The 17,233-nt window shown below is 32.7% G+C and overlaps 1 protein-coding gene across 1 annotated transcript in view; it reads left to right on the top strand.

Moving 5' to 3' along the window:
* Positions 1 to 4,545: 4,545 nt before the first annotated feature.
* The window catches only part of LOC107448459 (gamma-glutamyl hydrolase), a gene marked incomplete in the record, with an annotated part of 31,264 nt that continues 18,576 nt past the window's right edge, over positions 4,546 to 17,233 (top strand). The window contains 1 exon segment of the mRNA XM_043051586.2: positions 4,546 to 4,669. Within this exon segment, the coding sequence (XP_042907520.1) occupies positions 4,585 to 4,669 (85 nt within the window).

The following is a 17,233-nucleotide window of genomic DNA, read 5'->3' as shown; positions in this document are numbered from 1 at the left end:
TTTTTTGACTTTTGGAAAAGTAAAATGAAAGTGGAAAAAATATTTTATTTCCAATTTTCACTTTATTTTCTTCCGAAATAGTAATGAGGGGGCGAACATAGTGTTTCGCCCCTTCTGAAATTTCAAAGTGCTCAAAAATAATAAAAATTGATAACTAAAAAAAATGTCATCTTTGAATCTATTTTCCAAATAGAAAGCTTTATTTTCTTCTGAAATAAAAGTGAGGGGGGGGGAAAATTTGCTTTTCATCTTCTGTAATTTAGACATTAATAGAATAAAATCAAGTAAAGTTGGAAATTTTGCAAGAAGAGAATTGTTTTGTTTCATAACTTCGACGATATTTTCCAAATAGAAAACTTCATTTTCCTCTTAAATTATGGTAAGGGGATAGAAAACTTATTTTCTTCTGATATAAAGTAAGGGGGGCTAAAAAAAATTTTGTATCTTCTGAAATTTAGACATTTGAAATAATATAGCCCAGTAAAATTTTTTTTTTTTTAAAGAACTTTGAAGCTATTTTCCAAAAAGAAAATTTTATTTTCCTCTTAAAATAAAGTGAGGGGGTGAAGAATATACTTCACCCCTTCTGAATTTCAGACATTCGCAGGAATAAAGTCGAGCAAAATTTATATTTAACTCTTATTTTCGACTTTAAAGCTATTTTCCAAATCGAAACTTTATTTTTCCCTGAAATTTAATTGAGATGGAAGATAATGCGCTCTTCCCCTTCTGAAAATTTGACATTCGCTACAATAAAGTAAAATAGAATTGAGAATTTCAGAAAAACAAACTACTTTTTTTTCCAATTTACTAGCTATTTTCCAAATTGAAATAGAAATCCCCCCCCAAGAAAAATACTACGGTTTTGTTTAAATTTTTTTCTACATATTACAACTCTTAATTTATTAAAAAAAATTAAAACTAAAACACGAAAAGAGAAGAGGAGAACAATCATAAAAAAACATAACAAGAGTTTAGAAAACTAAAATAAGTACCACTGTTTTGCATCCTACACTGAGACAGCATCTTTTGACTGTGGGTGGTACGAAGGTGCTAAAACCTACATACCATCCACAGAGTTGACCCACAGTTATCTGACTCCTCAAAAGATAGCCATCTCCTTTTACACCATGGGAAAATGACCTTTTCCTTCTTTAAATTGCCCTAATCATTTTTATGACCCTGGGCTCTTTTGTGCTTTTATAAAATGTCCTATATTTACAGTACCATCTATATGTCCCTCAAGTTGTCTTAAACTAGCAATTATCTAGATGTTCTAGGAAAACAGATGTAAGCTTTTAAGGTCCATCCTAGGAGATGACTCTTGTTGACATATACTTAGGTCATTTTGTCAAGAGATTTTTTCTGAGACAAACGTAAAACGTTGCAGTTAAATTCCAGTTTTTAACTCATTTAATTGCGTCATTTAAATGAACCATTTTAAATTCAGATATAAATTTTCTGCTACCTTTTGTTTCGTTCAATTTTTGAAATTAAAATTTAACTTCAATTAAGAGTTATTAATATTTATTTGCAACTTCATTTTTTTCAAACATAAATCGTGATATCAATAATTCCCATTCTTAATAAACATTTTCTTTAGAAAACAAGAAAACCCAAAGTAAATTTATTTATAAGGAGGTAAGTAAATGTTTGCATTCATTTAACTCATTTAATAAATTTAAATTTTTTATTTATATACTGCTAGAATTCTTTTGTAAGAATGGTAACATAAAAATTGTTTTTTCGTATGTTCGTATATAAAATTTAATTTGTATAGTACCTTAATTGATAATTTTACTGTTTATTGTGTGCATGGATTTTGCTCTTATTTTATATTTTTTAAATTATTAAGACCCTTAAATTTTTTAAATTGGAACTTCGAATTTTTCGGATTTTTAACAACTTTGTTTTTATTAAAAAATGAAATGCAATCTTTATTTTATATAAAAAAAATCATATTTAATTTAATAAAAAGACGCATTTAATTTAATAAAAAAGCTATGAACATTTGCTTAGAAATCCGTAGCAATTAAAATTCATTGACAAACAATTAAAAGGAATTTTTTTTTCTTAATGAGCAAATATGCTTTGACTTTTTCTCATTTTCCTTCATAAAAAAAAAATAAATAAATAAAATAAAAATCTATTACTCTTTGTCATAATTTTGCCACATGTGATTACATGGCGTCATGAATACATAGGCCAAATATTCAAGAACGAATTCTTTTCAAAACATAGCTATATTTTCTAGGGACCTGTCCATATTGTAAGGCAACTTTGTAAGGCTCCATATTGTAAGACAACTTTGTTTTTGTTAATCGATGTATATAGAGAAAAAATTTCTGTATATTTTTGCAATTAGGACTTTTTAAAATGTGGATATATGTGCCGATAGAAAAAAAAGTCTATAATTTCCTTCAGTTTCCATAACGCGATCAAAAACTTTTAGATTTGAGACTAAAAAATAATTTTCATTGTTATAATGGTTTTGTCTTGAAAAGACTTTCCTAACGGTATAGTAACCGAATTCAAAAGGCTTATAAAATTGGTATTTTATGATTAACATTACATTTAGAGGAAACAGATTCGATTTTCTAGCCCCCGTAATATAGGAGGTAGCTGTAATCTGGGAAATATTTTCCCAATAGTTGGGGCGGGTCAGCTATCCAAAGTTTGGACCCCCAAATGCTTTATATTTTCTTTTTCTTCTTCTTCTTCTTTTTTTTTTTTTTTTTTTTCACTACAGANTTAAGGGAATTGAAAAATTTTTGCACACGATTATAAAATTCGTTTATCTAAAGATAATTCCATGCAAAAAATAAATTTTAGTAAATATTTATCATTTTTTATTTCATAATAGTTTGATGTTGTTGATCATTTACGTCGCACTAGTGCTGCACAATAAGCTATTGGCGACGGTCTGGGAAACATCCCTTTAGGTTTGATCCTCTGCAGAGGGGATGGAACCCGCGCTTCGGTAGCCCGGCGACCAGCACGCGAAGTCGAGCACTTCATGGTAGAACAGTTTAACGAGGACCAATACCGCACACCCTCGGTCCCTACGCAGATTGATTCAAATGGTCACCCACTCGCACACTGATCGCAGCCAGTGATGCTTAACTTTAGTGATCTGCTGGGAACCGTGTCTTAACGATCAGTCCACATCCGGACAATAATAGTATGAAAACTTTTGAATCGTAAGGCATACAGTTTTTTTTTTNTAAACAATGGACGTAGTTGGTCGGGCATTACAACACCACGTGACCAATCAGACGAAGTTGGGAAGAGCCCATTCCGGTTAAAAAGTTTGCAGCTGCTTACTACATGTTATTCTGATAGGCGATGTTATCAAACGGTCCTCGTTAAACTGTTCTACCGTAAAGTGCTCGACTTCGCGTGTAGGTCGTAGGGCTACCGAAGAGGGGGTGCCATCCCCTCTGCAGAGGATCAAAATCGTGATGGCATGTCTTCAGTCCATTGTGCAGCTCTAATGCGACGTAAATGGACTTATAACTAACTGGAGAAAATGGAAAACTTTAAACAGTGGGCCAGAAGACTATGATGTTTGGCCAAAAGTAAAAAATTAATTTTCAACTAAAATATGTGTAGGCAGTTTTAATCTAGCCCACATTAAGTATTCATCATCATTCCAAACATTATAATTTACTTTTTGGACAGACGAGAGTACAATGTAATGAAAAATATGTTTAAAAAAAATTTTTTTAAAGTAATTTAAATTTTCATTTCAGAAATATATATAGAAATTTCACCTTTCTGTTTACATTTTTATCAGAGTAATGAGTCTGAATGATAGAACAATTTTTCAATGTGTTGGATTTGTTAATACTCTTGACACACTTATAGTTTATATCTTATCATTTGGCATTTTACAATGTTTGAATCACTTTCGAAACTGAGTTCCAAAAAGTTCCACGAGGTCATGAGCTAAATTTTTTTGTTCTTGTCTTCTTTGATGTTTCTTCTTTCGAAAAACCCTGCCCCCATTTTGCCCGTATTGCAAAGGTGAACTAAATACACCGAAGAACAAAAATTATGTTTTTTTTTTCTTCATGTTTTCGCATTATCTTGTAATTAATTCGCGTTATTTCGTAATATTACTTCGGAAATATAATTTGCTTTTCATTTTTAATATAAAATGACGAAAATTATCATATTTTCATTGCTATATTTATTTATTTAATCGTACTATATTATTTTTTTTTTAATTTTTGCACGCCATATTTCAACCGCCATTTTGTTTTTTTGGGGGTATTTTTAGTGTATTTCAACTATGAATTCAATTTACCTGCACATAAAAAAAACCCAAATATTGAAACAAATTTTATCGAAATACTAATTTTGGCCACGTAACCTTGGATGCTGGCCCACTGTGCACAGGTAAATAAAGCAAATAATAACAAAAAAGATTATGGGTCAGTTTATGCTTGATTGCGTCATATAGTAATTAATAATTCAGAAGTGCTTCTGGGAAGAAAGAGATTAACATATCGTGTCTTATCAATGCATATGCATTGATAAGACAAAATCGAAAGGTCATCAGTCAGTGTTTCTCTTAAGAAAATGGCATCAGTCATCTTATTTTTCGTTCTGTGTTTTTCATCCTGGGCACATACTCAGGAAGTAATTAATGATCGGCCGATTATTGGTAAGTTTATTAAACATATCATTCCATAAACAATTGGTTGAATATTGGTAATTATTAATAATAAATAAGGTCCGGATTTTGATGACATTTGCATTTTTGGACATTTTTTGACCTTTAGAGCAGTGTTCCCCAACCTTTTTATCACCGCGGACCTGTCAACGTTTGATAATTTTACCGCGGCCCACTGGGGGGGGGGAAGACGTTAATTATTTCGTATTACTAATTTAATTTAATTGTATTTAAACATGCTTTCAAAATAAAATACAGTTGTACCAAAAATTAAGTGATTTAACATTTTAACTGACTAGAATGTTAAATCAATGAGAACCCTGAGCTTGTTTCTTTGCAATGAGACGGTTCCATCAGGGGGTAATCGGAGACAATGATACATTACAAACATTAAAAAATTTATGTCACTACCTTCGGGGGCCACTTTTTTTAAATAAATAAAATTTTAATAGAACACAGATATTTTTAATTTGGGGTATAAACCTAGGAATTTAAATTCAGTTTCAATGAAATGGGCGGACCGATAAAATTTGATCCACGGACCGGGGGTTGGGGAACACTGCTTTAGAGCATTGTTTTAGATTTATAGGGCATTTTTTTTTAAATTTTGGGGTGTATTTTGCATTTTAAAGCATTTTTAAATTTTTTCCAATTTTTACTAATTTTTGGGGCATTTTTATTACATGAAATGCAAGATTTGTCTTTTACATTTCATATTGTAACTCTCAATACCACGTGCATGCCAATATGTTTTTCCATTATGTTATTGATTGATATAAAATCTTTGGAAGTAATTCGTTAGTTATTAAAAATGGAAATTTTTGCCAAAAACTGTTCTGAAAATTTTTGTTGAAGATTATTTTGTTGAAAGCAATAGAATTTTCACCTAAGAATAATTTACTTGTATACAGGGTGCGTATAGCGTTTTTAAAAAGTGCTTATTTTTGATTTACGTTTTTTAAAAGCCCTTAAAGGTGCTTTTTTTCATTCGGGGTTTGTGAAAAGTGCATAATTTTCTCTCTTTTTAAAAAGACATTTTTTTTTTCTTTGCCGTATCAATCGTCGTTCTAAAATTACAAAAATATGCATGATTTTCACAATTTTCTCTGCAATATTTGTCAGAAATTAGTTATTTAAAATTTTTTTTATCATGATTATATAAGGCTTTTTAAATATATTGATTTTATGTTTATAAATTAAGAACTTTAAACAAAAGAAAAAAATTTTTTTATTATTGCACAGATCCTAATTATGAATTTTTTTTTTTTTTGGAAAGTGATTTAAAAATGTTTTTTTGAGTGCTTAAAAGGTGCTTATTTTTTGTTGAAAAAACTGGCTACGCACCTTGTTGAGAAGGAATTTTAAATGTAATTTGTAGTCATTACTTCAGATTTCCAGGAGCATCTGATCGGGGAAATTGTGGGGAGTTATAATTATCGACTAGGGTAAACCAACCAGTGAAGGAACATTTCATATACTATATTGATTAAAAATAAGAATTTGAAAGTTTTTCTTTAGATTGATTGGTAACAATAGCTTACTGCCAAACAATAGGAAGTCATCTAACAATGTTTTGGATTACCTGGTCAAATAGACTTCTCTGGAAAAATTTTTGTTATCTCTGCAACACCTTGTTTCGTTGAAAAAATTATAAGGTGAGTGTTTGTATTTATATGCTTGAAGTGGAATTAATTGCATGTAATAGTTTTATTTTTCTCACTGTGAAAAAGAGAATTCAAAATATAGTTATTGAAATTGCGTTTTATTTTTTTTAAAGCACCATAGCATAATCAAGTACTGAGATAAGGGGGTGTTTATTCACTGGATCACCAAACGATGAAAAACCAGAGAAGGAACAAGTGTTCCTTTACTGGGTTTTTTTCTAAGTTAATGAAATTGAAAGATAAACTTTAAACTTTCTTGTACCTTTAGTGATGTTCCGCATCAAAAGTATGTTAAAAATACGAAAAACAACTTCTAACCAGTGAGGGAACAGGCATGTTCCTTTACTGGGCATAGATTTCGCACTGAATGAACAGTGTGTGTTAATATGTTGACACTTTAATTTTCAATTCATGATTACAAAAAAAAGTTAACATTTTCCAAGTATTTATATATTATAATTTCAAGAATATTCTTGTTTTTAAATATTTGTATGGCTTATAAATTCATAAAGAGCATTAAAAAATAACCAAAATTAAGTGTTCCTTTACTGGGTGTTCATTTACTGGTAAGAGCTGTTCCTTCACTTGGTCTTCTTACTACTTGTTACTTGAACCTCCAAAACTTTAAAACAATATTATGTAAGTTCTCTACAATTTTTTTACATAATTTGAAAGTATAGTAAAAAATATGTTGACACTGTCGTTTAACTAAAATTACGAATTTTGAAATTATTATAATTTTTTAAAAGGCAAGCGAAGCTTAAGTGTTCCTTCACTGGTTAGTTTACCCTATGTCAACCTTCATCTATCAAAAAGTACCTCAAGATAGTTAACATGTCTCTTATATACTAGTGATTTGATATTTAGAGTGGGGTAGTTATGCCACATTACTCCCCTTCCAGAATTTTATATGGGATAGAATTCGATGAACAGATACCACTAGTTGATTCGTGTTGTTTATTTATTTATATCAATTTTGCTCATTATATTTTTTTTCTTCTTTTATTTTTTTGTTGTTTTTTATAACATTTCGCTCATTATTTTTCCCCTTCATTTTTTTTNTTTTTTTTTTTTTTTTTTTTTTTTTTTTTTTTTTTTGGTTATTGACCGGGAGATTTTATTTACTTCACCGGTTTATTTTTTTCTTCGAGCAGTATATTTTTAAACAAATCAACTGCTTTTTTAATGTGGACCATCCATCAACGTTGGCAAGTTCATATCACGTCCAGGTCACCAATGTGGGTAGTAATAATTATCGACTTCATCTATGAAAAGGTACCTCATGATAGAATCAAGTTAACGTGTCTAGTGAATTAGTATTTAATATTTGTAGTGGGGTAGTAACACCACAAAATCTCGGGGATTTACCAAATTCCTTTTACGCGAATCCCAAGAAGAGGCGATTCGACCTTTTTAAAAAAATTTCTTATTCCATTTTAAATATCCATTCTAAAATAATAATAACAAATCTTGGTTTAGCGTTTACAATATCTGAAAAGCGGTGTTTGAATGAAAATGTTCAACGGTAATTCTTGTTCATCAAATGGAATTTAGATGGAACTTTATATACTTAGATTTTTTGAAAAACTAACTGTTCCGAACGTAAAAACTGACCAAAAAATAGTAAGATAGGCGAATGAATCGCAGTTAACCCATTAACGATCGGTTAATTTCTAAGAAAAATAAAAGGTCATAAAAGTGCCTATTTTTTTATCACTGGTTAGTGCTGACATCTAGTTTAAAAAAAAGCTAACTATCTACAATTACCTTAAAATTATCCTGATACTGCCATCTGGTGTGTAAAATGAGAAATAGAATGTTTTCCTGGCAAAAGAAATGAATTAGTTTTATTCTTATTGCCGCGTTACTACTGAACACTACAGCCCGGAAATATCACGGGAGCCAGAAAAAGAGCGAAACCTCATCTCGTCATTTTCACGGGAGCGAGAAGGAAGGGGTTANTCCTGGCAAAAGAAATGAATTAGTTTTATTCTTATTGCCGCGTTACTACTGAACACTCCAGCCCGGAAATATCACGGGAGCCAAAAATAGAGAGCGAAACCTCATCTCGTCATTTTCACGGGAGCGAGAAGGAAGGGGTTATTGTTCGAACTCACGGTGATTTAAAGGGGGCACCTCTAACTGACTGTTGATAAGTGAGGATAACAAAAAGACTAAAAATGTGCAATTTTATACAAAACAAAATACGGAGAAGCAGAAAAATCTGTTTACGAAGTAGAGCTAGTTGTTTCTGTCGGCTGGGGACGTGCTATCAGGCGTCTCCCTAGAGTGTCCCACACGTGTTCAATCGGATGCTTGCAATATCGCCAACAGTTCTGTCACAGCCACTCTACGATGAACTGTAGCATTATCGTCCACCTCTAACAGGACACACGTGACGAAGGAGAACCTCAGTTCAGCGCTGAACCACTTCGGAAGATGTGTAGATCAGTACAGGTACCGATACATATAAGAGCTCCAAATCGGTCTCTTTCGAGGGGGTCATCTTCATGCGTTCAGAATCAGGCTAAATCTGCTCTCATCCATAAAGAGTACATTGCGCATCTGCCCGGCTGCTGTGCTTCCGGCACCACATTAAAAGGCGTATTCGGTGAGCTGGTGTCAATTGAGAACACCGTACCCTTGTTCAGTCTCCTGACCACGGTATTGGACTTCCAGTTCCGTATGTGCCAGCCTCTCCTCTGTTGTTCCTTCTAGGATGCAGGAATGTTTGTGCAAGGACAACTAGGGACTGATAAAGACTAATTCAGGTCCACCAAATTTATTTATTTCAACCAATTTTTTATTAGTCAGTAACAGTTATTTATTTTTTAGCTAGTTATTAATTGTTAGCTTGTTTTCTATAGTTATTAACTGTTACTTTTTTGTGATTTCTTGTTAACTAGTTTTTTTTTTTGCTAATTATTAATTGTTAGCTTAATTTTTGTTAGTTATCCTTTGTTAATTTGTTTATTAATTGCATAGCTTACTTTAATGCTTCTGCTCTTACAACATTTTTTTAAAATTGTGTGTCATATAACACTTCCATCTTATTTTAAGATTGTCAGAGACAAGACAATTGCCGACAAAGATGTTCACGCTGTTAAAACGTGGAAAAATGATAAAAATGTATATATATACACACACTTTTCTTTCATTTAAACTTTACTCATAATAAAAAAAAAGCATTATAATTGTATCATTTCTAATATTTGGAGGCACACAAAAGTGCCGCGGCACAGTGGTTGAGAATCACTTTTATTCTGCTTAAATTTACGCGTCACACACATTTTACCATTCATGAGAGTTAACAGCAATTAATATATTCCAACAGGTCGTGTGTTTCAAACAATTGAAAGAAAATTAATATCTCACCAAGGGCGCCGGCAAAATAATATAAAAGGGGGTGCAACCCTCTTACAAACTACCCTCCCCCCCCCAAAAAAAACAATTAAAATATTCTGTTATTACATTTTGTTTTGTTATTACATATATTTTCATTTGTTAATTTTTTTCAAGATACATTTCTTCATTGTTAACAAGATATTTAAAAAAAAAAAACAAATTTCTTGTAATTGCCAATTTTGCCACGAGAAACTGTACTGATGGCATAACTACTGACTTTGAAACACATTTAACTACAAACAGTAGTTTCGTATACTAACGTGTGTTTTGTGTCCCCTTAACATTGGTATTTATTCAGGGACCGATCAATGACAAATTCAGGCCCAAGGCCCACCAAATTTTCCGGGCCCCAAACAAAATATTTTGAAATTAAATTACTGAAGTTTACATAATATTTTGAGTAATTAGTCCCAACAATAGAAAATAATCTATTGAACTGCATGTTCGAGATAAACATTCTAAGAAATTTTGAAAGCAGACAATTGAAGAATTTTATTTCTAAGATAGAGTTTACGTATCTATAAATTAAAGCAAAATATAAAACAACAAAATAATGTTATGTCAAAATAAAAATAGTTGGGTGAACACAAACAATTGAAATCAGTGATTTTTGCTAAAAGCCACTGATTGTAGGCCGTAATTATTTTTCATTTAGCACTTAAACCAACTTCCATTCCTATCCCAACTTCCATTAGACTTTTTACTAATTTTAGAGGCCTCTCAGAAATTGTGGGCCCTAGGGCTATGCCTATTGGGCCTAGGTTCGATAATCAGGCCCCTGAACCTCCGCTGTTATGTTAGTTTTTTTCCATTTCGTCCTCTTCAGTTTTGCACATTTTTTATATTTCGTGACATTTTCTCCGACATTTTTTTACACGCAATTATAGAAATCGTTTACTTTAAGATAATAATTAGTTATTATTTATATAAAATGTAACGTTATGAAGAATAATACGCGAAGGAAGAATTGCTCGAATACTCCATCTGGGAAAGAAGACTGGTTTCATGTCTTGACTCTTCTTCTCAAAAGCATAGAATGATATTTTCCACTTACTTAATATTTTTCGTATTTAACGGTCAAAAATATTTTTTTTAATTACATTTCTTTTGGAACTATGTTCAATGTAGTTTTCAGTTCCATATAATTTCCTAACTTGAAAGTTTTTAAGTTATTTGAAAATCAAGACAGAAACTTCCTTCTCCTATGACTCTCCACACGCTGATGGTGAAAGTGTGCGAAATGTTGCCATTGGTAGAGAGTTCTGCTCTACGCCACCTACAGCCCATTTCAAATCTGAGTTTCCCGCCTTAAGCTCACACATAAAAATGGTAGAACGTCAACTTCAATGTGCTGCGGAGCGTTATGGATGATATTTTCTACACTAGGGAACGCTGCAAGCTCCATACCACCTATACATTCGGGTTTCCAGAGTATTTTAAAGCCATTTGGCTCACAACGTGATCATTGTGTTTTAAGATTCTTGCAAACGTGGTATTTGATTACTTGTGTTTGCAACGCTAAAGGTGCTAGCGCTAACATAAGATGGTGATCAAGAACAAACAGTAATAAACAAATGGAAAGAGGCCAAATCAGAACTGCCAAAAAAGCGAGTTATTCAAAATCTAGCAACCATGCTACCTTTTTTTTTTTAACACTATCTATAAATTAGCGAAAATAAATTTTCACTTCAAACTCACCAGAATGACTTAATAACAATACTATCTTATGTAATACGGCAAATTTGAGCTCAGAAATTATCTAATTTACTTCTTTTATTGAAACAAAAAAATTATCCGATATGTTGACACTGTCNTTGAACGTATCCCAGATAGCAAAATAAGGTTTATTTTAACCCAGCAAAAACCTTTTAATGTAAAACAAAAAAGAATAAATTCTTCGGTTTCGTTTCCAGAACGTATCCCAGATAGCAAAATAAAGTTTATTTTAACTCAGCAAAAACCTTTTAATGTGAACCTAAAAAGAACAAATTCTTCGGTTTCGTTTCCAGAACGTATCCCAGATAGCAAAATAAAGTTTATTTTAACTCAGCAAAAACCTTTTAATGTGAACCTAAAAAGAACAAATTCTTCGGTTTCGTTTCCAGAACGTATCCCAGATAGCAAAATAAAGTTTATTTTAACTCAGCAAAAACCTTTTAATGTGAACCTAAAAAGAACAAATTCTTCGGTTTCGTTTCCAGAACGTATCCCAGATAGCAAAATAAGGTTTATTTTAACTCAGCAAAAACCTTTTAATGTAAACCTAAAAAAGTTAGCTATGAGGTTTACGTGTAAACCCTCTAACCTAGGGATGGGCAATCTACGGCCCGCCTGAAGGTTTTAGCCGGCCCGCGGATAGAATTTTAACTTGCCGATCCGTGACGAATATAAACAATATACATCCATTTTCTTGTCTACTTTGTTTAAAGCTACTTTTGTTCTTACTTTTATTGTATTGATGATCTTTTACTTTCTCTATTTTTGTTCTAACGAAGCATAAATTGATGGAAATAGGCAGCTTCAATTGGTAAAATGTTGAAAGCAAACGTTCTTGATAGAACAGCCATAGATTGGCTCCATCTGAAGCAGTTGTTTCTAAATATGCCAAAGTTAGAGTTTTACAAATCATTATCAAAAGCTAGTTTCCCAAATTTAATATTTCATGCCCCAGAAAATCACTGCTATGTTTGCTTCATCTTATATATGTGAACAAGTGTTTTCAACTTTCAGAAGTAGACCTTAATATAAAGAACTTTTAAAAATGAACTCGCAATTACATTCATCTCATTAAATATTTAAATTAAAACTTGCATATCGTTTTTCTACTTTCGAAGTTTTTATTTGGCCCACCAAACTTTTTTTCTTCGTTTTTTCGCCCTCGACCCAAAAAAATTTGCCCATCCCTGCTCTAACCATTAAACGAGATCTGCTCTATTCTACCCACATTACCCTCATCTAAAACCTTGGAAAACAACCTTCTATGTAAAAACCTTAAATCGAGGTTGACTTAGGGTTTTCAAGCGTGAAAAAAAATCAAAATAGTCATAACCTTAAATCTAGGTAATTATAAGATTTTTTTGGTAAAGTCTTGTAAGCTAAAATCCACCTAGTCTTGAAATTTTAATGAACAATGCAATTTGATCCTATAGCTAGAGTGACGTCATCAGCTAAAACGTCATTATGGACCTAAGTGACCATTTTATCCTAAGTGACAATACTTTAAAAAAAGTAATTTTTAATCCTTTTAGGATCCTTTTTAATGATTTTGGGCACTGGTGCTTTTTCATATTTATTGAATCCTGAATTGCCCTGGATATTTTGATTTTAATTGTTGCTTTATATACCTATTTTTAAATTTGATTAATTTTACAAATTAGTTTTATTGTATTTTGGCTATCAATTATACATTTTCTAATTATCTTTTGAAGAGTTCTTCTTTTCAAGCTTCAGCTGTCTTTATTGTGACGAAATCATCTGTTGTTGTTATTTTTTGTTTTGTTTTTTGTAACTGTATTTATTGTAATTTATTTTGGTTGTCAAATTGTATTGTATTGCACTGTAACCCTTGGGCGGGACGACTAACCAAATTCTAATATCTTTCCAACAATAATATCGTTTGGTCAACCATAAAACTTTTCATTAGTGACTAGTTCATTAAATTCCGTCCACTTTGTGGAGTGAAGGAGAGTACAGCTTTATTAGGTAACCTTCAAATCTTTTTTTATGAATCATACATTACCATGCATATATGAATCATACATGTAGAAGAAATGCACTCGAGCTCCATCATGCTGAATGAGAACCAGATTGGTGAAATATATTTCTCCGTAAAAATTCAGGATTTCATCAGGTTCTCAGGCTAATGGTTAGATTTTAACGATGATTCTAGGGCCAAACCTAAATTACTGTAACTAATTTTATACAGACGAAGACACTATTTTAAGTTACGAAATCAGACAATAAGCATACGTGGTGTTTCAGGGGATTGAGCGTTCGCCTTCCCATGAGGGAAGTGGGTTCAAACCCCAGCAATGGCTGGTCCATACGAATTTCCGCACCCGACTGTCACCAACCACAGTACTGATGTAAAATATCCTCAGTGATAAATGGATCCTGGGTTAGAGTCCCTTCGCCATCTGGCTAACCTTGTGGGATTTTCGTGGTTTTTCCTCTCCATGTAACGCAAATGCGGGTTAGTTCCATCAAAAAGCATGAAGCTAATTTTATATCCGTCGCTGAACAGCCAACCCGATTTTGGGTATACGACTACTAATTTTCAACTACGTAGCCGTGTCATTTTGAACCCAATCCAGAAGACAAGGGAACTCCTGGATTGAGTATTGGGAGAAATTTGTCTTCGTGGAGGACTTTTTGAGTTAACCCGCATTTGCGTTACATGGAGTGGAAGATCACGAGAACTTTCCACTGACAGCCTGACGGCAATTGGTCTCGAACAATGCAATTTGNGTAGCCTTGTCATTTTGAACCCAATCCAGAAGACAAGGGAACTCCTGGATTGAGTATTGGGAGAAATTTGTCTTCGTGGAGGACTTTTTTAGTTAACCCGCATTTGCGTTACATGGAGTGGAGGATCACGAGAACTTCCCACTGTCAGCCTGACGGCAATTGGTCTCTAACCCATGATCCGTCTATGACTGAGGATATTTTTCGTCAGCACTGTGGTCGGTGCAAGTCGGATAAGGAATTCGTATCGACCAGCCGTCGCCGGGATCGAACCCCGGTTCACCTCATTGGAAGGCGAACGTTCTATCCCCTGAGCCACCGTGACTCACGAAGGCTAGTTTGCCCCACTGCTTGATCCAGGAGTTCCCTTGTCTTCTGGATTGGGTTTTATATAGATAGTCTCCGAATAGGATTGGCATTTTCCACGACTGTTATAAAATACTTTTGCTCAGGTGGACCATCAATAAATGGAAAGTATGGTTTCTTGTTGCATATTTCTTGACAATCGTTCATCTCAAAGTAGTTCGATGCACAAAAAGTTACTTTCGATGTTTATTTTTTTCTTATTACTAAATTTATAATGGTTAAAAAAATGAATAGAAGTTTTGAAAGGAATCTATGTTATTTTAAATGACGAAAGCGAAACATTTGAGTGAAACTGATTCAATAGTTTTTGACACATAATAATTTAAAAATGCAACCCATCTGAAATGGTTGTTGTTGTTGACGTATGCGTGTTTAGGCAGGTGCGATTGTTCTTGTTTTCAAGTGGCGCCATCTATGGCCAGGAATTCGACTTCTGCCGCACCATACGTCACACCCGTTTCACCCCCATCCATTCATCCATAGATCCTCATTTTGACCTGAATGAGAGGAACGATCCATCTCCAATCCCCCAGTGGTATTGATTTGTTATGGGAACATGGAGGACTTTTGCGACTCGACCACTTTAACGTGCATCAGTCACTTTACTACACGGGGAGTCTTCGGCCGGCGGAGTTCGAATCCGCGTACTCTCGGACATGGGCCCAGCGCCCTACCGACCAGGCTATCCCGGCATCTGAAATGGTGAAAAGTAAAATTGGGCTCCAAACTTTCGACAGCGTTCTTGTCTAAAATAGTGCGACCCTATATTCAAGAACATTGCAGCAACCACCAATATTTTGAGATTCAAAAATTCAAATTCGTCGAAAACATTCAGAGAAAGTAGGTTTTTGCAATTTAAAATGATTTAGTTCCTCGTAAAACTTGAGTAAAACTTGATCAAAATGTATGTTCCATTCTCCTTGATGCAATTTCTTTTGAGATGTCATCTTTTTTTTTAGGATCCGACAACCAAAGAGTTACTACGCAAATCTTTTAGCCAAAATAAATGGGTGAGTACTTCTGTCATTATTATTGTGATTAAATTTGGATCATTTTGTATCAGACAATAGGAGTACTGAGATATTACTCTGAATTACTTTTGTCCCTAGGATCGGATTTTCATTAGCGGAACATCTTAATACTTCATAAAACACTGGGGCAAACTAGACTTTTTGATGTAGTTTATCCGAGTTTGAGGTTTCATGAAGAGGAAAACCTCCCACGACAAGGAGGGACTCTTTCTTACAAATAATATGTCGTTCATCCTAAATGCAAAACGATTTATCAAGCAAAGTCTTTGAACACTAAAAGTATTTATAAATGCATGCCGCAGAAATGTGAAATTCGATCAAAAAAACACTTGAAAAACAGAAAAAAATAAATACGGATTCAGAAAGAATAAAATGATATTCCAAGTTATCTAAAACTTTTTGTGGACTAGATGCTCATCGACGCTGCGTAGACGAGAATCACTTTAGATCTCATGAAAGAAAAATTTATTGCAAAAATTCCACACTTTTTTGTATGAAGCAAGTTTAAATCCTTTCTGTTGAAGAATGACAAACTGATGACATACGACAGGTGTATTGATACATTTTGAATAAACAGGGTGCGTAGCCAAATTTTTCAACAAAAAATAAGCACTTTTCAAGAACTCAAAAAATATTTTTAAGCACTTTGAAAAATATCATAATTAGACAGGGTTGGCAAGTTTTTGACAACTGACGGTTTTATTTACAGTGACGAAGACCGCGTCGATGAAATTTTCTATCGATGATAGAGAAGAAAAAAAATTGACACTGTTTAGTGGGTGCCCATAATCAGAAAATAAAGTCTGATTTTGAGAATATCTTGCAAAATGCAGCAGGGTTGCACATGATAGTCAAAAATCTTTACCACTGAATCCAGCTCAGTATACGCAAGTGCGGACCCGCAAGTATTCCATCAAACATGTAAAACAAATGGTGTTTTCATGCACTACAGATCAGCGGTAAGCTGAAATAGATTGGGATTAGTTGAGAATTAATTGAGAAAACGTTGAATAAGACAATGTCTTTTTGCATAATTTGTTGCGAAAATCAAGATGGTAAAGAAAAATACCACACTTCCGAAAAGGGAAAATTAAGCATTTTTTAAATACACCCATGGAAAAAAAGCACCTTTAAGCACTTTTTAAAAATGCTGTATAAATATACACCCTGTATAAAAACAGCATACTCTTTTGAATAATCTATTCTTCATTGTCACAAATATATACATTTTGAATAAATGTATAAAAACAGCATTCTCTTTTGAATAATCTATTCCTTATTGTCAAAAATGTATACATTTTGAATAAATGTATAAAAACAGCATTCTCTTTTGAATAATCTATTCTTCATTGTCAAAAATATATACATTTTGAATAAATGTATAAAAACAGCATTCTCTTTTGAATAATCTATTCTTTATTGTCAAAAATGTATACATTTTGAATAAATGTATAAAAACAGCATTCTCTTTTGAATAATCTATTCTTCATTGTCAAAAATATATACATTTTGAATAAATGTATAAAAACAGCATTCTCTTTTGAATAATCTATTCTTTATTGTCAAAAATGTATACATTTTGAATAAATGTATAAAAACAGCATTCTCTTTTGAATAATCTATTC

Source organism: Parasteatoda tepidariorum, chromosome 10 (assembly GCF_043381705.1).
Source record: "Parasteatoda tepidariorum isolate YZ-2023 chromosome 10, CAS_Ptep_4.0, whole genome shotgun sequence".
In the NCBI taxonomy this organism is placed as follows: Eukaryota; Metazoa; Arthropoda; class Arachnida; order Araneae; family Theridiidae; genus Parasteatoda; species Parasteatoda tepidariorum.
The sequence above is the reverse complement of the archived record's forward strand: the minus strand, read 5'-3'. Positions and strand labels throughout refer to the sequence as shown.